This window comes from Cebus imitator, unplaced genomic scaffold (genome assembly GCF_001604975.1).
Source record: "Cebus imitator isolate Cc_AM_T3 unplaced genomic scaffold, Cebus_imitator-1.0 Scaffold25, whole genome shotgun sequence".
Taxonomy (NCBI): domain Eukaryota; kingdom Metazoa; phylum Chordata; class Mammalia; order Primates; family Cebidae; genus Cebus; species Cebus imitator.
Window position 1 is genome coordinate 7,369,857 of NW_016107340.1, and position 23,543 is coordinate 7,393,399.

Sequence of the window (23,543 nt, forward strand, 5' to 3'; positions counted from 1 at the left end):
TGAATCTGGGAGTCAGAGGTTGTGGTGAGCCAAGAATGTACCATGACTCCAGCCCGGGCAACAAAAGTGAAACTCTGTCTCAAAAAAAAAAAAAAAAAGAAATACAGGATCTTTGGTCTCACATAAAATCAGAATCTGCACATAATCAAATCCTCAGGTGATTCTTATGTACACTGAAGTCTGAAAAAGTGCTACTCTACACTATGAGTTCTGTGAAAACTAAGACCATGCCATTTTTGCTCACTACTTTATCTCCCAGTGCTTAGCACAATGGCACACTCAATGAAGATCAGGGATGAGAATTTAGGTCTACCGATTATTCTTCTAGTGCTGCTTCTCCTACAACATTTTTGGGGATCCCCCCGCTTTTATTTTCTGTTCTAGTGTTCTACAGCACTTCAGGGTGAATATGGTTAACAATAATTTAGTATAGGGTTTCAAAAAGCTAGAAAAGAGGATTTTGAATGTTCAATACGTTTCTAAATTTATGTTTCAAGAACCAGATAAAAGAATTAATCTCAGAAGTTTTTTAGATTCCCCCTTTAGGGATAGAGGTGGGCAAGGGCTGAAAAACTACCTATCAGGTACTGTGTTTACTACTTGGATGACGGATCATTCAAAGTCCATATCTCAGCATTACAACATACTCATGTAACAAACCTGCACATGTACCCCTAAATCTAAAATAAAAAGTAAATAAATTCCCCCTTTAAGTGAAACTTTAAATTTCTATTAATACAGAAGAAACAAAACAAAAAATGCACTTGATTTTTACATATGTATGATTAGAAATTATTTTTTAAAACAATTAAAAGTATATGATGACAAAGCACTTCTTCAACTCAAAATTAGTTTTTATTAGTACATACCATCTAAACATAATGCTGGTAACTGGTAGCATAAGCTCTTTCCACCTCCTGTAGGCATAACAAGAAATACCTCCTTTCCAGCCATTGTTACATTAATAGTTTCAAGTTGAAGTGGTCTGAACTTCTGCAGTTTAAAGACATTTTGTAGAACATCTTTAACTTTACCAGACCATGGAAAATCTAAAAAAAGAAAGATAAGAATCAGACAAACATATAGAAGATTATTATAGAATTTTGATAAGAATGAGACAAACATATATAAAACTTCTAATACTCATGGACCATTAAACTTTTCTAATAATAATTTTGAGATTAACTCACTAGCTAAGAAAAGCAAAAACAAGTTAAATGATATAAGACATAGTAGGTGTTGTGTCTCATGCCTATAATCCCAACAATTTTGGGAGGCCAAGGTGGTAGGATCACTTGAGCTCAGGAGTTCGGGACCAGACTGAGCTCAAGCGACAGCAAGACTCTATCTCTATAAAAAAAATTTTTAAAGTACCCTAGTGTAGTGCCATGCACCTGTAGTCCCAGCTACTAGGGAGGCTGAGATGGGAGGATTGCTTGAGCCTGGGAGTTTGAGGCTGCAGAGAGTTGTGGTTGTGCCACTGCACTCCAGCCTGGGTAACAAGCAAGACCCTATCTCAATGGGAAAAAAAAAAAAGAAAGAAACAAATGTAAACATTTCCCAGTTAATAATTAACCCACACAAAAAAGGAAAGTGTCTGATCAGGTATTTGAAAAACAGTCTGAATGTTGATCAGGGAATTCATAGCATCATAAAATACCCAAATATCACAAACAAAGTTAACAATTATCTGGAATTTTTGGTGTAAATATCTTGTTTAGATGTAAATCATTCAAAAACACACCACCTACAAAAAGCACTACAATTCCTTCTAGAGTTATTCTAATTATTCTATTATAGCATATATTATATATAATTATTCTATTATAGTATGTATAATTATACTATTATCAATTTATAATTGATAAACATGATGTTTGTTAAGAACTTGAATCATGAGAGGTTTGTTCACTAGGGCAGGAAAATAATCTAAACTTTGGCAAAGAGTTTGAATGTTTTGTTTCTAAATTGTTTGTTAATTTAGGTAAAGTAAATATCTCATTTTCTAAGCATGATCAATGTTGCTAGAACAATAATTGGAAAAAATGTCTGAATAATAAAAGCTTAAAGACTACAGAACAGAGGGAAAGAATGGTCCATCTGCAGGTTTCCCATTCCACTGGAGAAATGGCCACTTTCACCTCTAAGCCTACTGGAAAGCACTGACCCATAAAGAATCCATTCTAGTTTTTTTAAAAAATGAGAAGAAACAAAACTAGCAAAGAAAAGTTAACCTTCTTTATTCCAAGCAGCTGGTGAAGAATCACATTCGTTGCTTGCCCCAGCATCAGAATCCTCTAAACACTGCTGTATTTTCTTTGTTAGGACTTTTTTTTTCTGAATAAGTTCTTGTTGCCTTTCCGTAAGTTCTTGAATTTGAATTTCTACTGCATGTAGCTCACTGGTTACAGAATCCAGTTCCTCAGTTAGAGCTATGGGAGGCAGCGGGGAATACAGTGATTAGACAAAGGAAATGACAACTTTAAGTTTCCAGATTGATTTTTGGATGTTCTCCACCATATGAATTACAGACTAACTTGAAGTAGTATAGCAGAATGGTGAAGAGCATGTTTAGAGCCATATAGACCTGAGATTTAACTCAGATTTAAAGGTCGGTTTTAACTAGAGTCTATATGACTCAAAAACATGCTCTTACTCTTTTACCTGCTAAGTGATCTGAGGCAAGATACTTACCTGCATCCCCATTTCCCCTCCTGTAAAAAAGGGATAATATCTAACTTTCATAGTATTTTTATAAAGAGCTAGTGACATAGTATATTAAGAGTTCTAGACATAGTACCTGGTACACAAATTCTTAATACATACTTATTTTTATTATGTTGTAGAGAAGTCATCTAACAATCTCCTAAACCATTTAAGTAGTCAGACTTTGAAGCAAAAGGAAGCTAATTCCCTAATTACTTTGCTATTACTCTATGAAGGCATTCCTATTTGGACTCATTTGATGGTATAAGGAGTTGGTAATTATAAACAAGAGGATGCAACAACTAAGAGAATTCAAGTGTACTATTGGAATTGGCATTACATCTCCTTTGTAACTAATTTATAAAGAAACCTCAGTGTATGATTCTAATCAATCTAAGTAGTAAAGTCAAAAAGTGAAACACTTTTTGATACCATATCAATGGAAGCTAGAAAAATCTTAAAAGATGTTCTTGGTGCATTCTAATATACCTGCCTGCATTAATCAGTATACAGGTTCAATGTGCCTCTTCATGAGATAAAATTAATGGTTATGGTTTAAAACAGGATGTTGGGGGGGCTTTTCATTGTACCAACTGCCTTCATCCCTTGTATCAACCCTTCCCTACATGATTTTGGGTTAGGTTTGGCCACAAGTGAACTCTGCATGAGATTTAAAAGGCAGAAAAAAAGCAGCAGTCAGTTTTGCATTGGGATGGTTGGCCAAAGGCCAGGTGCTTCTGCAGCTCACTCATTATGTTAGGAATCTGCTGCCTCACTTTTTTTGACATGGGGTGGAAGCCAGCTCCCCTAGCCCCTGCTAAATCTTCTTGGTGGAGCAACTTGGCTCACAGCTTCTTTGGCTTCTTGGCCAGGTTGCTGAGCAACCTTCTGTGACAACTGCACCAGCTTTTCAGCAAGGCACCAGCATCCTGACTTTGTCCTCATGAGTTTCAATTTATACTTCTGGCTTCCAGTTCATCCATACCCTCCCACACTTCACATTCATCCTCCTTTTTCACTGCTGGTACTGCTGACCTCAGGACCAGAAGCTGACTCAGGGATAGCTGCTTAACCAGTTCCCATGACCACATAAGGTTTAATCTCCATAATAAAACTTACAGCACTCATAATGGTTCAGCTTACCTGACTGAACCCTAACCCATACAGAATTTTGATACAGAAGAACAGAAACTTATTAGGTTTTCTGAATTGATTCTGAGCCACACAGAATTGATTTTCTGATCTGAATAGATTTCAAGGCATTAGTAACCCTGTTTCCACTGATAAAGAGAACATAACTATTCTATATCATCATGCAATGAAAAAAGTTATTTAAATCATCATCTATAGACGCCAGTAAAACTAGAGAAGGCAAGGCTGTGGGTGACAAAGTGTTTGCTGTCACAAAATGTTTTGGTGGGAATCATAGGGTTGACTGGTTGCTTCTAAGTGTGTGAAGAACTCAGGAAAATTGTAGTATCTGCATTAAGGGACCTCAAAGTTTCTATGATTGCCCTTAAAAAACCTTATCTTCTATAGATGCAGGGCTACTATTTCTGAAAAACAGCCCTAGGTCTAAATCCTGCAGATGGCTGAACTTCAATACAAACTGAACTCTCAACCCTGCAGGGACTCTTATGATAAACTCAGGACACTGTCTGGGAAGGAGACTCTGAAATTTGGAGGGAAACATAAGGGCAGATTCCAATGAAGCAGGTTTCCTTAAACCACTAAATTACGTCAAGTCTCTTTTACCTTGCCTCCCCTTTCTGAAACAATGTCCTCCTAACTGAAATCCCTACAATGGTCCTTGTTGCCTTGCATGGGACTGCTAATCCCCCTAAAAATCTGCCTCTCCCATCTTTCAGTGCTTTAAAATACAGTGTTTTAGGCCGGGCATGGTGGCTCAAGCCTGTAATCCCAGCACTTTGGGAGGCCGAGGCGGGTGGATCACGAGGTCAAGAGATCAAGACCATCCTGGTCAACATGGTGAAACCCCGTCTCTACTAAAAATACAAAAAAACATTAGCTGGGCATGGTGGCGCGTGCCTGTAATCCCAGCTACTCAGGAGGCTGAGGCAGGAGAATTGCCTGAACCCAGGAGGCGGAGGCTGCGGTGAGCCGAGATGGTGCCATTGCACTCCAGCCTGGGTAACAACAGTGAAACTCCGTCAAAAAAAAAAAAAAAATACAGTGTTTTAAAATAAAACACAAAGATGTAACCTGTCAAAAGACATGATACACACCAAAAGAGCTGCATGTGCCAAAACCTATCAATAGAAACTGTGTTCATCCATTTTGCATTGATATGAAGGCATATCCAAGGTTGGGTAATTTGTAAAGAAAAGAAGTTTATTTTGCTCATGGTTCTGTAGGCTGTACAAGGAGCATAGGGCTGGCATCTGCTTCTTGTGAGGGCCTTGGGAAGGTTCCAATGGCAGAAGGCAAAGGGGGCAGGTGTGTTACACAGTAAGAGACGGAGCAAGAGAGGAGGCAGTGCCAGGCTCCTTTAAACAACTAGCTCTCGTGTGAACTCATAGAGCAAGAACTCACTAATTATCACGGGGAGGGCACCAAGCCATTCGTGAGGGATCCTCCCCCATGACCCAAACGCCTCCCACTAGGCCGACCTCCAACACCAGAGGGTCACATTTCAACATGAGATTAGGAGGAGACACATATCCAAACTATATCAGAAAGCTAGAGAATATACATGGGAACAGATCATAAAGGTACTAAAACAGCGTTTATGGAATTAGGCTAAGTTATTGTTATTGAATTAAGGTTATAAAGGTACTGAAACAGCGTTATTGAATTAAGCTAAGTTTAATAGATCATAAAGGTACTCAAACGGGGTTGTTGAATTAAGCTAAGTTTATTGATATGGGGTCACTAAGAAATTCTGGATTTAATGTTCTAGATATAGTGGCCAGGAGTGGCTCTAGTAATTTGCTTGGCTTGTTGCCTGAAACCTGGCCTCAAAGATAAATGTCAGAAAATTGGGATGGAATAAAACAGGTGTAGAGTCCAATGAGACTGGAGTGCTGGAATTTCCTGGGTATGCTCTAAAGGAAGGTATTCAGAGGCTTAGAGAGATAGCAGTGCCAGAGTGGTATATCAAAGGGATTGATCATCCACTCCCTTGCTGTCCCCGAGGAGAATTCAGAGGACACTTCCTTCACCAAGACTGTGAAAGCTACAGTCATGAGGGGAGCCCTAGCATCAGCGAAGTTATTCAGGGATGCTGGGGCTCCCCTGGCTGTTCTCTGTAAGCTAGGAATGACAGTGGGAAATATCATCTTCCAACCAGACTACCTGATTCAGTGACAATGATGGATTCCAAGGTCTGAGGGCTAAACAGCCACAACTGAATTTATGACCAAAAATAAAGTGGATGTGTTTGCCATAAAGGGCAACAGAGCTGAGACAGAATCAGAATAGACTGACCCACAAGATCTTGGATTGGCTAGTCGACTGTGATGTCCTTGAATTGGAAATAGATTACTTGATTTGTATACACAGGATAAACAGCTCAGATTCTGGTAAACACGAGCCTGATCTGAAACACCACAACAGAGCAACCATCCTTTGACCAATTTTCCAGAATTGAACCAACTTACAGAACCAGAGCCCCTTGAATAAAGGAGAGGTTGGAGCCCCTTGGGGAAGGACTCCACCACACAGCTAAAAATATATGTAGTGAATCTTCCTATTAGTCTCCTTTAGAGGAGTTTATTAGGGTAACTGCGCATTAGAAAAAAAAAATCACTTCTCAGAAACTACTGGGCATTAACTCTGAACTAATGCTAATTCTTATAAAACCAAAATGCCATGGTGATCCACCAGTCAGAGTATAAGCTAGACTTAAGTGAGGTAATCAATGCAGTTTTGATTGCCAGAGATTTAAAAGGTTGAAATGACGCAATAGCCATATTTTCTGTATTTAAGAAAGTCAGTGTAAGGGCAGGGCTGGTGAGCTCATTGGTATGGGGCAGCAGCAGATTCAAGTCCAGTGGCTGCTAATGATATACAGTGGGCCTTCTAATCTGCTATGTGGTTATTTCCTCAGTTCCACACTACATACTGAGAACAGATATGTTCAGCAAGTGGCAGAATCCACACATTGGTCTCATGGCCGGTAACTAAGGATTATTATGACAGGAAAGGTCAAGTGGAAGCCAGTAAAACAGCCTTTACCAACCAATACGGCAAACCAAAAACATTACTGCATTCCTGGAGGGATTGCAGAGATAACCGCCTATATCAAGGGCTTGAAAGACGTGGGAATAATGTCTTCCACATCGCATTCAACTCACCTATGTAGTATATGTAGAAGATAATGGATTCTAGAGATTGAAAGTGGATTGTGGCAAAATTAATAAGGCTATGGCTCCAACAACAGCCATTGTTCCACTGTAATTTCATGAATGAGACAGAACATATGCCCTGGCATCGGGTTTCAGCTATTGATCTGTTGAATGTTTTATTCTCCATACCTGTTTTTATAGTATAGGTGTGTAGAGCACAGCAGTTTGCTGAGCCAGCAAGGTATCTTTATTCTCCCACCTCAGGGCTGTATCTGCTCTCTAGCCCTAATCTAATCTGCAGGGATCTTGATTGCCTTTTCATTCTACCAGGCATTACACTCGCTCACTGCATTGATGTTATCATGCTTGTCCGACCTGCTGCACAAGCAGCAGCAGTAGCAGCTACTACAAACAAACTGCTAAGAGAGACACTCGACAGAGGACAGAAGATAAATCCCATAAAAATTCAGAGGCCTGACACCTTGGTGAGAGCCAAGGGGTATGAGGCATGTGGAGATATCTCTTCTAAAGTGAAGGATGTTTCTACATCTGGCCCCTCCTATTACTAGAAGGGCACAGAGCCTAATGGACTACTTGGATTTGGGAGGCAACGTATGCCTAATTTACCAAGTAACCCAAAAACTTGCCTGTTTTAAGTAGGGCCCCGAATAAGAGGTAATGCCATGATACAATCTTCTCTTACCATTGAGCCATATGATCCAACAGATTTGATGGTGCTGTAAGTTTATGATGAATGGGAATGTTATATAACACCTTTGGCCTACGATGAGTCACAACAGACAATTACGATTTTGGGGCAAAGCTATGCCATTATCTACAGAGAACTACTATCCTTTTGGAAACAACTTCTGGGTTGCTCCTGTGTCTTACAAGAGACTAAGTTACTATGTGACCTGTGCTGCCTGTATCATCAACCAGGTATCATCTGACCCATCAATTCATAAGGTGGACTTCCATCATCACAATGGAAGAGGTATACGCCAAAGTGAGCAGGTTCTAAGTGAAGGCATGAACAAGAAGTCCAAATGCTCATGCACCATGCTCCCCTTTGTCTCCTCCTTCTCAACTTGTAACTATGATCTCGTGGTGGGGTTCCCTGTTACTAAGGAAGAAAAAAAGTGCCAGCCTAATTTGCAAAAGATTCTGCATGTTATATTGTCACCACCTGAAAGTGAACAACCATCACACTCTAGCGTCTCTCCAGAGGGGCTATAAAAATCACTGAAGATGGAAAATTCTCCCAGTCCGCAGTAAACAGTGCATATAGTTATTCATTTTGCCAGAGAAACACATCCACACTATTATAGGCAATGGATAATGATTAGCAAGATGTTCAGCAACTTGGAAGGTACCAAATAGGAAAACGGGTCGCAATGAGGTCTGAGGAAGATACATGTATAGACCTCTCTGAATGGTCAGAGTGTGAAGATATTTGTGTCCCATATTAATGCTCACTAAAAACAACCTCCACAAAGGATAATCATAATTAGGTGGACAAGATGACCTGGACATTGACCACATCCGTCCTTGGACAATGAAATCAAGAACAAAGTGCCTTCTGCTGCTGCAACATAGATCGCCACTCATGAAGACCCATCTGGCTACATCCATAGCTAAGTGCCCAACTTGCAAATAGCTCACCTTGAGTTCCAATGATGGCATCATTCTCTGTGGGGGCAGCCAGATGCTTGATGGCAAAGTAACTGCATTGGAACCTTCTATAATGAAAAAGGCAGCACTTTGCTCTCACTGATACAGACAGTTACTCCGAATATGAATTTACCTTCCCTGCCTACAGTGCTCTATCATGTCTGCCATGCACGAATTCACAGAATTCCTACTGATTGTCATTGTATTCCTCACCAAATTATTTCTGACCAAAGAACGAATTTATAGCAAATGAAGCATAACAGAAAGCTCATCATGTTCAAGAAATTCACTGGTCTATGTTCCCCAACACCCTGAAGCAGCTGGCCTGAGAAAATAATGGAGTGGCATTTTGCAGACCCAATTATGCTGCCAGGTGAGTATCAGCACTTTAAGGGCTGGACTAGTAGCCTCCAGGATATGGCATGCTATCCATCAGTGAACGGTGCTGTTTCTCCCATTGCCACGGTCCACAGGACTCAGGGGTGGAAATGGGAGTGGCTCCTCTATTACCTTTAGTGATCCACTAGTGAAATTTTGGCTTCCCATTGCTGAAACACTGGACTCTTGCTGGCCTGGAAGTCTTAGTTACCAAGAAAGAAATGCTTGTACCAGGGGAAAAAGCAATAGTTCCATTAAACTGGAAGTTGACTGCCACTTGGCCACTTTGGGTTCCTCATGCCAACAAACGAACAGGCAAAGGAGATTACCGTTACTGGCTGGGGTAAGTGATACTGACTATTAAGGGGAAATCAGACAGCTACTACTCTATAGGGATAAGGAGGAGTATGTCTGGAATGTAGAAGATCCTCTAGGGCACCTCTCAGTTTCCCCTTATCTTGTGATTAAAGTTAATTGAAAACTGTAATAACCAAATGTAGGAAACTACTAAGGCAAGCAGTTCCCACCAAGCAAAGACCCATTACCAAATGAAAACCAAGGAATATGGAATGGGTAGTTGAAGAAGGCAGTTATAAAGTACAAGCTATGACCACATGACTCATTGGAAAACAAGAACTGTAATAGCTATAAGCCTTTCTTCCTTTTTAAAATGTGTATAAAAACCACATTTGGGTTTTTCCTTTTATTTGGTCTCTTTCCAATACACTACAGTATTAACAAGGAGGATATGATTCAGCAAAAGAAGAAATGAGCACCACCCAAAGACAAATAAAGATAATTTGTAGCTGCTCTTTTGGGGAAAGGGTCAATGTATACTCAGCTGTAAGAGAAATAGGCAAAAGCATGATTCCTTATTGCCTTTATTTAGACACAAGGTAAAAGTTAGACACGAAAGGGTAAATGTATGATTCCATTTATATGAGTTACCTAAAATAGTCAAGAAACAGAAAGCAGAATATCAGAGATTAGGCTATCAGAGATTAGGAGAAGGTAAAAAATGGAAAGTTATGGATTAATGAGTATATAATTTGAGTTTGAATAGACAAAAAAGCTCTGGAGATAGTGGTGATGGTTGTACAACAGTCTAAATGCATTTGATGCCAATGAATTATTCATTTAATAACAGTTAGCATGGCAAAGTTTGTAATGTATATTTCACCTCAATAAAGAAGCTGAAAAAGGGCCTGGTGCGGTGGCTCACACCTGTAATCCCAGCACTTTGAGAGGCTGAGGCGGGTGGATCACAAGCTCTGGAGTCCAAGACAAGCCTGGCCAAGATGGTGAAACCCACCTCTCCTAAAAACTACAAAAATTAGCTGGACGCAGTGGCAGGGACCTGTAATCCTAGCTACTGGAGAGACTGAGGCAGGATAATCGCTTGAATCCAGGCAGCAGAGGTTGCAATGAGCCAAGATTGTGCCACTGCACTCCAGCCTCAGCAAAAGAGTGAGACTCAGTCTCGAAAAAAAATGCTGAAAAGGCCGTGGGCCGTGGCTCACACCATTATCCCTGCACTTTCCGAGGCCGAGGCAGGCAGATCACGAGGTCAAGAGATCGAGACCATTGTGGCCAACACGGTGAAACCCCGTCTCTACTAAAAATACAAAAATTAGCTGGGTGTGGTGGCGCATGCCTGTATTCCCAGCTACTCAAGAGGCTGAAGCAGAAGAATCGCTTCAACCTAGGAGGCAGAGGGTGCAGTGAGCCGAGGTTGCGCCACTGCACTCCAGCCTGGAGACAGAGCAAGACTCGTCTCAAAGAAACAAACAGAAAAATCTGAAAAAAAAAATCATTTCTATAATCAGAATTTTTAAAACAAACATCTTTTCTCAAATATCATAGAACAGAAGGAACAAGAAAATGTAGTCACTGTTACTAACCTGAAACGGACGCCATTCTAAGACTGAATTGGAGATCCAAATTTCTTTCTAAAAATAAAAGCACAACAATGACAACAAGTTTTTAAAAATAGTACTATTAATGATGCTCAGTCAACAGTAATCTTCATTCCTAAGTATGGAAAATGTTAGAAAGTAAATTATATATTGCAGTGACCTTTCATATAAGAACCACATAGTTCTTTTGACACTAATTTTTTTTTGAAAACTCTCTAGATTTCAGCTTAAAAACTCACAACACTCAGAATTGACTCTAGATTTCAGAGAAGTGACCAAAGTCACATAAACGTACACATGACAAGTACAGTATCAATAACACTTAGCAAACATCCACCAGATACAAAATAATGTAACAAAAACCAGTGAACATTCAACAGTTCTAGCACCAATTGCTATGTGACTAAATTACTATGTTAGGCAAAGTAGCATATGCTGTTCCTCTAAGCCTCTTTCCCTACCTGCAAAACTGGGAGGATAGCAATCTTATAAATAAGTTGGATAGATCCAAATATACCAGATTAACCAAAATACAGCAACATAAATAATAAAATTAATTACCTAACATTTTATTGAGCACTTGCTTTAAAGAATTGCAATATAAGCTCAATCTTAAAAGATAAATTGTTATTCTATAGAAAAGCTAGATTTTAAAAGAGAATACAACGCGGTTAGAGGTGGGGGGGGAATGGTTTGTATTAATGAACTCTAAATATCAATGAATGACTAAAACCTAAGCATGCATATGGACAAGTGGAAAATAGGGCTTAGAGCAGAAACTTTAAATTCCCCATTACCCTATAAACACTTCTCCAATCTCTCTAATACAGACGTTTTCTAAAATTAAGAATGCTCTCCAAATGTCACTTCTGCACCACCCACCCTTAGACTGCTGACCTTACGCCCTTCCTACATAGAATTCTGAAGCCACCACTAGGCTGGAAAGATAGGCTGACTCTCTTTTTTTTTTGCCTTGCTAAAGAATGTGGAATAACCACACTTAAAAGTTAGCTAAATAGGTAAGTAAACCAAGGACTTCTAATTCTTTACCTATACAAACATCCCTTCATGTAATGAAAATGTAACATTCCTTCCACAGATGTAAGGTCCTTTGCCAGGGCTGGGGTTCAATCTCTTCACCTTTGTATCCTCACAGCCCAGCAAAATGCCTTGATACAGTGAGGGCTCAGGTTTGCTAAGGCTGAAAGCAGGGGCTGTTTCCACCCTTATGAAAAGATAATAGTCTATATCCATTTTCCACCCCCGACCCCACGATTTCAAATAACTCCTTTGATTATGCTGTTAAAAGACTGCTCTTTCCCAAAATGATGTGATTTAATAGCAAAAGATATCTCAATATAAAATGTATCCAGAGATTGAACTATAGCAGGTCTATAAGCTAGGCATCCACAGGAAAATTTTACAGGGCCACAGCCAGTCATCAATGTTGCAGGAAACGCCACTGAGGTACCACAGGCTAAATCCTCTCTCTCCCCGCCACCTGCACTTAGAAGCAATAGTATAATATTAATAACATCCTTCCTTACGCTACGGTGAAGTAGGGGATGGAAGAAACATCCCCAGTAGTATTATTAACAAATGGCGGCTGCTAATAAACAGGCTTTGGTGGTCAAGCTTCCTGCATAGAAAAGAATGGGGAGCTCAACTGACCAGTCGGTAGGCGAACGCGCTCCTAAAGGCCGGAGTTCTCAGAGCAGAGCAGTGAGTAACGTTCCAGTTTCTTCCTGGGCGAAAGGAAGTGATCCGCAACAGACCGGCCTCGCCCTCCTGCAGGAAAGGGAAGACTCAAGAAGCGCACACCCTTTACCCTTCAGAGCTGTAACAGGACTTATCCCAGAGCCTGGTCCAACTCTCCGGTGTCTGACTCCCCGGTGTCCGACTCTCGTAGCTCGGACTCCCAAAGCACCCAGGCCTCGAGCCAGCTAACCACCTCTTTTTGCCGCTCTGGAGTAAAATCTTCCCGCCACCTAGCTGAAAGCATCCACCCTTCCGGGTCGGTCAGTTCGGCCAATCGCAAATAACAACCTTCTCTAATTGGTCAAGGGGTGTGGCCACCATGGGCGCCACCGAACAAGATTGCGAATTATTGGTTGAGATTGGAAGCAGGTTTAGCCAATAGGACGCGGTCTTAAAACGGCAGTGAGGGTGGCTGCGTGTTTCCGGAAGACGTGGCGGCTCTCGCCTGGGCTGTTTCCCGGCTTCATTTCTCCCGACTCAGTTTCCCACCCTGGGCTTTCCGAGGTTGTGTCGCCGCTGTCCTCACTACTGCAGCCATGATCTCCTTAACGGACACGCAGAGTAAGCACCTGCCCCGGGGCCCCCGCCTCGAGCCGCGCACACCCATCGCTCGGCTGGGTCTCGCCCCTCCGCTGGGGTCAATGAATGAAGCTCCGGGTTGGGGCGGCGGCCTGCGAGACCGAGCTAGGGCTGCTAGGACCCGAAGGGGCTGCCTTCGTGATGCCGGGGCTGGGCTTGCAGTGGCGGACCTGACCTGGGAGAAGAGTCTATGGAGCAGGGTGGGACGCCCTAGCTGAGGAGGGGAGCTTTAGCCGAGAGTCTGTCTCATTCCAGGGTCGCGCTGATGTCCTCATCCCCTGTGAGAAAGGCGCTTTGTTCTGGGGGCTCGCCACAAGAGAAAGTTTGCGTGGTGCCCGCGGCCCATTCTCGGGATCGTTTATGCACATGACACTCTTCGGGTCCTCTACAAGTCCCTAGCTGGCTGTTTATTTGGGGGGCGGTATTTTAAATGTCGTCTATAGTAGGCTCTTTTTAAAATATGCTTACACTTCAATGTGGTATTTTGAATATTCGCTTTTTGCCAATACTGTAAGCAACCTTTTAGAAATCTCTTGAAACACTCTCACTTTTCTACTCGCTAAAGTTTCAAGCAGTAGAGAAAAGGCACTTTGTGTTCCATTAAAGGATATCTTTCGTTAGTATTGTATATTGTGTTTTGTGGCTTGTTTGATTATTTTAGCATCACACTCTCACTGCCTCAGTTCTCCAGGCCTGTCTCATCTCTAAAGCTAGTGCTGATAATTGCTTTCCTTTTCTGTCGTTATATTTTCACTTTCCTACTACTTTTTATTATTAATGATTTTTGTATTTATGTCTGCCCAAGCTCTGTGTCTCATCTTTTGATGGTCATATGAGTCTGTTTTTGTCTCAGTTTGCTTTATCTGCCACGCCTTTCATTTCATTCCAATTAACTCAGATTTTCAAGATTTTATGACTTAAACAGTATGTTGAAGTGAAAAATAGAACTTTATTTAAAATGCCCTTAGTCTTCATGTGTATATTTAAGTCATGGCAGACCAACTTGACGGAGCTTCTAAGGCCTCCTACACACACTGCCACCCCAATCAGGCTATCTTCCCTCCTGAAGTTGGACTGGGCCTGCGCCTTGGGGCCACCTGCCCCAAGGCTGCTGTCCACTTTGGTCCATTGGCCTGGCCTGTTCTGATTAAAGAAAATAAAAGTGTTTTTTGAGGGGGTGGGAATCTAGTGTAATAATAATTACTAGCATTTATGTAAAGGTATTTTCTTTCCGTTTACCATGTGCTTTCATATAAATCATTATGCACAATTCTTTTAAGAGCCCTGTAAGGCAAAGAGAAGCATGCCCCTTTCAGAAGTTAAATGAGGCACGAAAGAAATTCAGTACATGGTCATAAAAAAAGTGGCAGAAACAAGACTTGATCCCAGGTCTGCTAACTCAGAAACCTTTTGCACTGTACCCCACTATCATCTAAGAAGACTTGATATAAACTTTATATATATCAAGTTTATAATTTCTATGCACAATTCCTGTGCATAGAAATTATCTTATTGAAGGCTTAATATAGTGATGAGCACCTGCTTTACATCATTCCAAAAACAAGAGGGTGGGGTTGGACTATGGGCATTCTTTCTGAGAAGCTTTCTCCTCACTTCATTAAATTTTGTGAGGGCAATGAAATTTTACTCTTTGCTGTTCACGTGTCACATGTTTTAGGTGAAAGTGGATTGAAGCATAAAATGATTAGTGAAGCAAATGCATTTTGGATTTCAAATTGTATTTGTGTGTGAATGTGTTTTAACTGCAGAGATTGGCCATCATTCAAGTGATTTGCCAGGATTATTCTGGGATTTTGATTTTTAGAGAGAGTGACCCAGCACTGATCAGAGTAGAATAAATGGAAATTCATGATTGTTTTAAGGAATTCTATAATACGACTTTCCTCACCACCATTCCCCCACCCACCCCAAAAAAGACGAAACTTTTTCAGAGGGATGGAGGAGGGGCAGTTCCATGCTGCTTCTAAATCTTCATTTCATCACAGTGTCTAAAATTTTAGTGTGATAATTGTGTTCTCCAGTACAGTTAATGTTCAATTGAATTCTTTCTTGACTTCTGTTTTTCAAAGGGCACAGTAAGAAAGACAATGCTGCTTTTAAAAATTGCAAATATCAAAATGCTAACAGTGTCTGCCATTAGATTATTTCCTCATAAAATTTCTACAGTATGCTCCTTAGGTTAGACAAATTCGTTGTATTAGATTGCTTTTATCATTTTTTAAAAAACTTTTGGGCAGTTTTTTAAACATGTGGGAGGAGTGAAGGAAGATAATAAGTTTATTTTAGTGGATATTATTCTAATGGGAAGAAGGCAGCTCTATGCCAGGCTTTTGATAGCCAGAGGGCTTATGAATGCATAAGGATGGGGAAGAAGGGGAACCTGGAGGTGACAAAAAGGCACAGTGAGGCCAATTTGAGACTTTTCACCGGTATGGATCAGGAGCCTTGGCAATGTCATTGCCAGTGCCAGTTCTGGCAAAGATGTTGTGGGCAATGTCTCCTGCTGACCTGTACTGGATAAAGTAGTAGGAGTATTGTGGTTCCCATGTTGTAGTTGTAGGACCAGACCATTGTCAGTGGAGTGAAAAACTGGTTGAATGCTGACTCCACAGACTGTTGTACCTGATTCCATACCACCAGCACCTACACACATGTTTTTGCTGCTTCTGTGATCAAGAACATGTTACTTAATACCTCTAGGTCCATGGTTGCACACATGAGCCATAGGGCCAGTGCTACTTTTTACCTCACAATTTTGTTGAATAAATTATAAAAATGTTGTATAAATACTTCATTACATAGTAAACCATACTCAGACATTGCCCTTTTTCACTGCAGTTGATTTTTAATAGTTCCACTTGGCTATGTTAGATAACAAGCTAATATCAAACTTGAATCCCCCTAAAGACATGTTCCCCCAGAAGTTCAGTGTACTCCAGTGTCCTTGAGTTTAATGTAACCAAACATGTTTAACCTAAAAAGTAAAAATTCTGTGGGAAGAAGTATGACATTAATGGTTAAGCACATCGACTTTGAATTCAAAAGACCTTGGTTCAAATGCTTAACTAGAAGAATGGCTTTGTGCTACTTAAGTCAACTCTCTAAACTTCAATTTCCTCCATCTTTAAAATGATGTAATTATGCCTGTATTCTAGTAGTATTAGAAATATTAAGTTATATAAGGTATGTGACATACTTCATGAGACCAAATTTGTGGTAAATTCTCAGTACGTAGTAGGGGTCTTTCCATATACTTTCCTTTCTAAAAACATCTCAAAATTTGTATGTAATCATCAAGGTTATTTGTGAGAAGATAGAAATGAGGCATATTCAACTAATAAAGCTGCCAATGTTTAATCCTAATTACTAAATAGTTATTTAATATAATTTACTTGCTCTTTTGTCCATATTTTCCTCTGTGAAATTATGTCTGCTATCCAAACAGTTAATTTGGTAAATTCTCTTAAGGCATTTAATCATGAAAGTATCAGACTCAAATTTTCATAGGAATGTGTGTTGAATATGCGTAACTGGTATATTTATAGACCATATACCTGAATTATTTTAGACTAATTTTGGGAACAAAGGTGGCTAGAATGGAAGACACTAGTTATCAGGAAATTGAGCAGGTGAGGAATGTAGAAAAAGCTAAAGTTGATACAAGTTTTCAACTTAACAGAACATTTTATATGACTTAAGATTTTTTTAAGTAGCTGTGACCTAGATTTTAGCTTTCTGGATTTGAGGCAAGAATGTTAAGCAATAGATCAGAAGTCAGTGATAGTGTATTTTAAATTGTGCTTCCAAAAATACAGTGGCTTCTACTCTGACTCATCTGTATGCAGGTACTACTTCTAGCTAAACTGTGGATTGGTGGCTGTTTTCTAAAATCAAAACTAAAATGATCAAGGAGGTGACTTAGTGAATTGTGCTTTATAGCATTAATAGAAGCGTACTTCTGCCACCTTAGGAGTTAAGACTTTTCATACTAAAAAGATAAGACTAGAGAATGCACAATCAATGAAAGTATTAATTTTATATGCAAGATAAACATAGACTTTAAAGCTTACACCTTGTCTACCACTGCATATTCAGTACCTGGAACAGTTCCTTGCATCTGGCAGTTGATCAAGGATTCTTTGTTTTTGAATGAAACACTAACAACCTAGAATATTAATATGAGGTAAAACAGTATTCTTTGAAACTTTGGAGAGTTGATTTTAGGACTCTAGACTAAATATGTAAGTAGATTTATAGTTTAGGTAAATTTGTAGTTGAAAAGGCCATAACAAGTAATCAAGAAATTAAAAGTGATGCCTGACCTGAAAATTTGATTTTGAGAAGACTGCTACCGTGATTTGCAAAATATTTCTTGCTGCTATTGTGACAAGCAGTGTATAATTGAATGAAAGATATTGTGCTGGCCTACCATAACCTTTCTAATGGAATAAAGAAGGAATTAATTTTAAGAAGAGTAAGAAAGAACTACAGATATTGTGCATATAAATAATAATTATAGAATGTGAAAGGAGATAAGTAATTAAAGGAAACCTATACATTTATGTCTGATACAAGACAGCTTCTTAGGAGGAAACGTGTGTGTGTGTGTGTGTGTGTGTGTGTGTGTGTGTGTGTGTGTGTATAAAACCAAAGGTTTAGAATCCTGATTTATCTTTTTTATTATAGCTATGTCTGAGAAATACTGTCTCCCACATAAGGATTAGAAATTTTCATTCATGTTTTAAATTTTGAAATAATTTGCTGATAATTAATTTGTTATAGATCTAAACAAATGTCATTATGAAGTTAACCTGCAATATTCAGTACCTGTTTTCTTATATCAATGAAAGGAAAACTGGAACATTTTCTTACTTAGTTTATAGGAATGTTAATGTGACTTTAATTTTTCTCTGCCCTTAACGATATAACTTATATTGCAGAAATTGGAATGGGATTAACAGGATTTGGAGTATTTTTCCTGTTCTTTGGAATGATTCTCTTTTTTGACAAAGCACTACTGGCTATTGGAAATGTGAGTTTTTAAATATATATTTTAACTAAATTTATAAGGAAAATTTTACCTACAATGAACTATTAGCTGCTATTAGATTTGGGGAAAATAATTCACTATTACTTATGAGTAATTCCTGTTACATTCTCTATTTCCATCAGGAATGAAACTTGTCAGCTTTCTGTTAAAATAAAAGGTAAACACTTAATGAGGTTTTCTAATTCCATAACTATTCTGTTAAGTGTTTGTCCTGAGATTTACAAGAGATTAAATGAAGGCTGCCTCTAAATAGGGTTCAAAATAGATGACTTGATAGTCCCGTGTCTTGGTAAATTGGCTAAAGTATTTTTACTTTAAAAATCCAAGACTTCGAATTTGATTCAGCTGTGTAAGATACAGATTTTTTTAACTTTTTTAAAAAACTATATTTCTTTGTTAATGGTTGTTTATTTGGAATGTGTACTATGCTATTCATGTGTGGAGGTTACATTCCAAAAATAAATAATAACCCTTCTAAGGCAGTGAAGTCACTATATATATATATATATATATATTTGGGCTTTTAATTGGAAATGATAAAGGATAGCAAAATTGTTCAAAATTGATGTCTTCATAAATGATAATAGCACTGGTATCCTAGAATATGAAGTTTAACCATTAGGCTTAATATATATTTGTGTGAAATATTTTTCACTATAGAAAGTTAATGGGGAGGGCAAGTATTTGGAAAGCAAACCTGGGGAAAGCAAGCTCTTAATACACCACCATTTCTTGTCCACAGTCAGAATACATTCAAAATATTTGAAATATTTGAAAACATTTGGTTGTATTTTTATTTCTGCTGCCACCAGATATTCTAGAATTTATAAAACTAGAATCTTCTTGGCTTTACGTTGTTTCTTCTACTATCAACTTAGCCATGTCAATATTTCTCCCATCCATAGAAACTCCTGTAGCCTATGATGAATATTTCAGAACCAAGAGGAGTACCCTGGGGTGACATATTTATGGGCAGCTTTCCTCTTTATGCCTTGCCAACTCATCTGCTTGACTAAGCCTTCCTCATCCAGCTAAAACTAGGAAAACTACTGCAAACACAGATGCCCCTTGGTAACGTCTAATCTTTCTTTGTTTCTCTTTTTCTCCATTTAATCAAGATAGAAGAGGAATGAGACAAGTGGAACAAAACTACAGCTTTAACATGCATAACTCACTCCTTGGTTCTGCTTTTTGGTTGTACATTACAGTTCTGTCTGGCCAGTTGCCCACATTAAAAGCCAAACAAATGTGCTTCTTTTTTTATATTTAGCTTTGGCTTTACTTTTCAAATTTATGCAGTGTGTTTAACTACCTTTTCTGTGTTGTATTTTCTTTCTCTTTTAGGTTTTATTTGTGGCTGGCTTGGCTTTTGTAATTGGTTTAGAAAGAACATTTAGATTCTTCTTCCAAAAACATAAAATGAAAGCTACAGGATTTTTTCTGGGTGGAGTATTTGTAGTCCTTATTGGTTGGCCCTTGATAGGCATGATCTTCGAAATTTATGGATTTTTTCTCTTGTTCAGGTAAGGCATATTATTGTCTTTCAGTAAACCAGTATGTCAGATAATTATTACAAAAACCCAGATATTTGCATCAGTTGGAGTAAGATGATGATCATTTCCTTAAAAGGAATTTTATTGAAGGTGAATCTTTTATTATAGTTTTAGATCAAGCAACTATAAAAATGCTTATCAAATGTAAATCATGGCCTAAGTAATGGTATAAATTATCTTGTGTTGTCAGTACAATAAAGTTTACTTTATTAGCATTTTAAGGTACCATCTTTATGCTCGATATTTTTCATCAACTAAATAGTGGTAAGTAGTTAGATAGATTGAGCATTTTAGTGCGTAGAATCTTATACTTAGTAATTACTACCACTTGATGCCAATTTATTTAGCGCATGTACATATTAGAAGATTGCTTACCAAATATACCACTATAGGAGATTTTGATCTGTTAAGATTTTGTAAATGCCAGTTAGCAGGTAAACATTGGGATATATATATGTATGTGTATGAAAATACCTTTGACCAGGTGCAGTGGCTCATGCCTGTAATCCCAGCACTTTGGGGGAGCCAAGGTGGTTGGATCACTTGAGGTCAGAAGTTTAAGACTAGCCCGGCCAACACGGCAAAACCCCATCTTTACCAAAAATACAAAAATTAGCCAGCCGTGGTGGCAGGTGCCTGTAATCTCAGCTACTTGGAGGCTGAGGCAGGAGAATCACTTGAACCTGGGGGGCGGAAGTTGCAGTGAGCCAAAATTGCACCATTGCACTCCAGCCTGGGCAACAGATCAAGACTCCATCTCAAAAAGAGAAAATACCTTTAAGTAGGGTTGGTCTTAATTATTTATTCCAGAAATGCATATCCTTTGTCTTCTATCTGCCAGGACTGTGTTACCCACAGGAGACATAAAAATAAATTAAGTACCAAATCTGCTTTAGAAAATCTCTAATTTCTATTATGGAAAGTAGACTCTAAAAATACCAGTAGGATAAAGTTATATTGCCCTTATAAATGTATATGCCAAATATTATAGGAACATGATTAAAGAATTAGTAAATTCAAGGAGTGGTAAGAAATGTTAACTCATAAACTGGGGTTTGAAGAATGGGTAAGAATTCATCCTATAAATGAAAAGGAAACGACAGTTAACTGGACAGAAGGAACAGACAGGGCCCTGAAAATACACAGCTTGTTCTGAAAAGAATGAATGCTCCTGCAGAACAGAAGCATGTGAGCAATTGAAGGAAATGGTTGACAATGAAAATGAAAATGAAGTCTGGAGCCAGGTTGCAAACTTTCTTTGACGACTTGTTAAGAAAAGTATCTTTTCCTGTAACCAAATTTGGACTGGGGGAGCAGTGTTTGAAGAAGGTCGAGGGTGTGGGTCACAGAGATTTTTAAGCCAGAGGTGATATAACCAGGTAGGGGTTTTAGGAAGATTGCTCTGATATCAGGATCAAGTATGTATTAAAGAGAAAAACTGAAGTCAAAGGAGCCAGTCAAGAGGCTCTTAATATAGTACAGAGTATAGAATGGTAAGACTGGAATCTTGAAGTACTCTTGACATTTTAGGGTGGGTAGACAAAAAGAAGAAAACACTGGAAGGGACTAGGAAAAGAGCTGGGAGAAGAACTAGGAATAAAACTGATAGTGACTAAGAGAGAAGAGAGTAAAGAAAATGAGTTTGTTTTGGCAGGTATATCTTGCAGCAGAAAAGCTCCTTAAGACCTAAGAAAACCATTGGCTTTCTTAGTTATGTAGGAATTTTAGTAATGAAGTTAAAAGCCAACGCTGATCTTTGAGATGAATAAAAATGGGAAGTCCTTATCATTGATAAGCTTGGAAGACTACATTGGTTTTGTGGTTTAAAGAGCTTTGTGGTTTAAATACTAGTTTTTGTTGTTGGGTTTTGTTATGATCTGAGATATTCTGAGCTGGAGATTTAGTTCCAAGGGTCTCTGGCATTGTTTTTCTAGATATTTATAATCCTAAATAATAGCATTTGAAATCACACATTTTTATATTTTAAAATAATACTTGAAATAAATGATCTTTTGAATTCAGTACTACTAGAAAATAATTGATTTTCTTTGAAACACGCACGTATACCATCAACATACGTGTCTAATGTTAAAAATTCTACTTTCTGTTTAATTCTTTATTTTGACTTCTACAGATTCATGACAGAATCTTACTGCTTGATTTCTGAATTCTATTCATTGTAGTATTTTCATTCCTAACTCTGGAGAAAAGAGCTTTTCCTGTACTCGTGTTACCACAATCAACATAGAAGACTGCTGTGACCAAATGTGTGGGGGGTTTTCCCCATACAGCAATCAAATAATTAGTTGTCTGCAACAGACAACAGCTGGGCATCCTCCAAATTTAATTCTGACACTGTCTACATGGAGATAGCTCCAGATCGCACAGGTTGAGGGCTCAGTCTCGCAGCTGTCCTCTACTTCCAGTGATGCCAGCCACAAGCCCCAGGTTGTTTTACCCATGCATCTGACTGATCCACGATCCCCTCTTTGATCTGATTAATGTACTAGAGAGGCTCACAGAACTCAGGGAAACACTGACGTTTACTAGTTTATTATAAAGCATATTACAAAGGATACAGATAAAGAGATGCATAGGACAAGAAAAGGGGGAAGGGTCACAGATACCCTTTTAAGACCCTTAGTATTTATTTCGTAAATGATAGTTATTATTGTTTTCATGGTTCTACACATATGGTCTCAACAGCCACTTTCTTTTGATCAGTTTCACCCCACACAGCTCATAGCTGGAAAAATTTTCAGCAGTTGAGCTAACTCATAATTTGAGCATACAACATAGCTAGGCTTCATTATGCGCTTCTCACATTTTTACCAACAATCACAAAATTTTTCATTAAGTTTGTAGTTATTTCTAAGTTTGAAATCCCTAAATTATTTAGAATTTTAATAGGATACTCTTTATTTCCTTGGTTAGCAATTGATTTTGAAAACAGAAAATGTGTAACTATTAAGACTTTTTTTCCTCTCTCCCAGGGGCTTCTTTCCTGTCGTCGTTGGCTTTATTAGAAGAGTGCCAGTCCTTGGATCCCTCCTAAATTTACCTGGAATTAGATCAGTAAGTAATGTATTTAGCAATATATTTTTAAGCCAACAAAATACATATTTGATGCTTTTTAATTTGAGTAATTGATGCATGGTTAATTGATGACTTTATAAATGACATCATGTAGATCATGAGTACCATGGAGACCAAAAAATAATTATTGCTAAACTTATAAAATGTGGAATTTTATTTACCGTATCCATTTCTGGATTCATATTCTCTATTTTTTACTGTTACTCAGATTTGATATGCTACGCTACCTTTCTCTTTGAGAGTTCAGGACATTTTTTATTTAACTTTTATATAATTTCTAATTTTAGAAGCAATAATGTAAAAAGGAAACCGTTATTTCCTGTGGTGTTTTCTTTCTCAGTCTGTATCACCAAGTAGACTAGATTAAGCCAGTTAAATAAGACTGGGTGAGGGGCCGGGCACGGTGGCTCAAGCCTGTAATCCCAGCACTTTGGGAGGCCGAGGCAGGTGGATCACGAGGTCAAGAGATCGAGACCATCCTGGTCAACATGGTGAAACCCCGTCTCTA

At 38.7% G+C, this 23,543-nt stretch overlaps 2 protein-coding genes across 8 annotated transcripts in view; one reads left to right on the plus strand and one right to left on the minus strand.

The window, feature by feature from the left end:
• The window catches only part of RECQL (RecQ like helicase), a 33,492-nt gene extending 20,488 nt beyond the window's left edge, over nt 1–13,004 (minus strand). For 2 of the 6 annotated variants that reach the window (XM_037736487.1, XM_037736482.1), the window contains exons 1-4: nt 12,650–12,995; nt 10,964–11,011; nt 2,235–2,432; nt 870–1,049 (exon numbers count right to left, since the gene is read on the minus strand). In XM_037736487.1, the coding sequence (XP_037592415.1) occupies nt 870–1,049; nt 2,235–2,432; nt 10,964–10,979 (394 nt within the window). In that variant the 5' untranslated portion in view covers nt 10,980–11,011; nt 12,650–12,995. The other 4 variants (XM_037736484.1, XM_037736483.1, XM_037736486.1 and 1 more) reach the window with 4 other exon arrangements.
• Nucleotides 13,005–13,113: 109 nt separating this feature from the next.
• Nucleotides 13,114–23,543, plus strand: part of GOLT1B (golgi transport 1B) — a 15,986-nt gene continuing 5,556 nt past the window's right edge. Inside the window, exons 1-4 of one of the 2 annotated variants that reach the window (XM_017522956.1) lie at nt 13,114–13,297; nt 18,277–18,368; nt 19,731–19,909; nt 22,933–23,014. In XM_017522956.1, coding sequence (XP_017378445.1) covers nt 13,273–13,297; nt 18,277–18,368; nt 19,731–19,909; nt 22,933–23,014 — 378 coding nt within the window. In that variant the 5' untranslated portion in view covers nt 13,114–13,272. The remainder of the gene's footprint in view (nt 13,298–18,276; nt 18,369–19,730; nt 19,910–22,932; nt 23,015–23,543) is intronic. The other variant, XM_017522957.2, reaches the window with a different exon arrangement.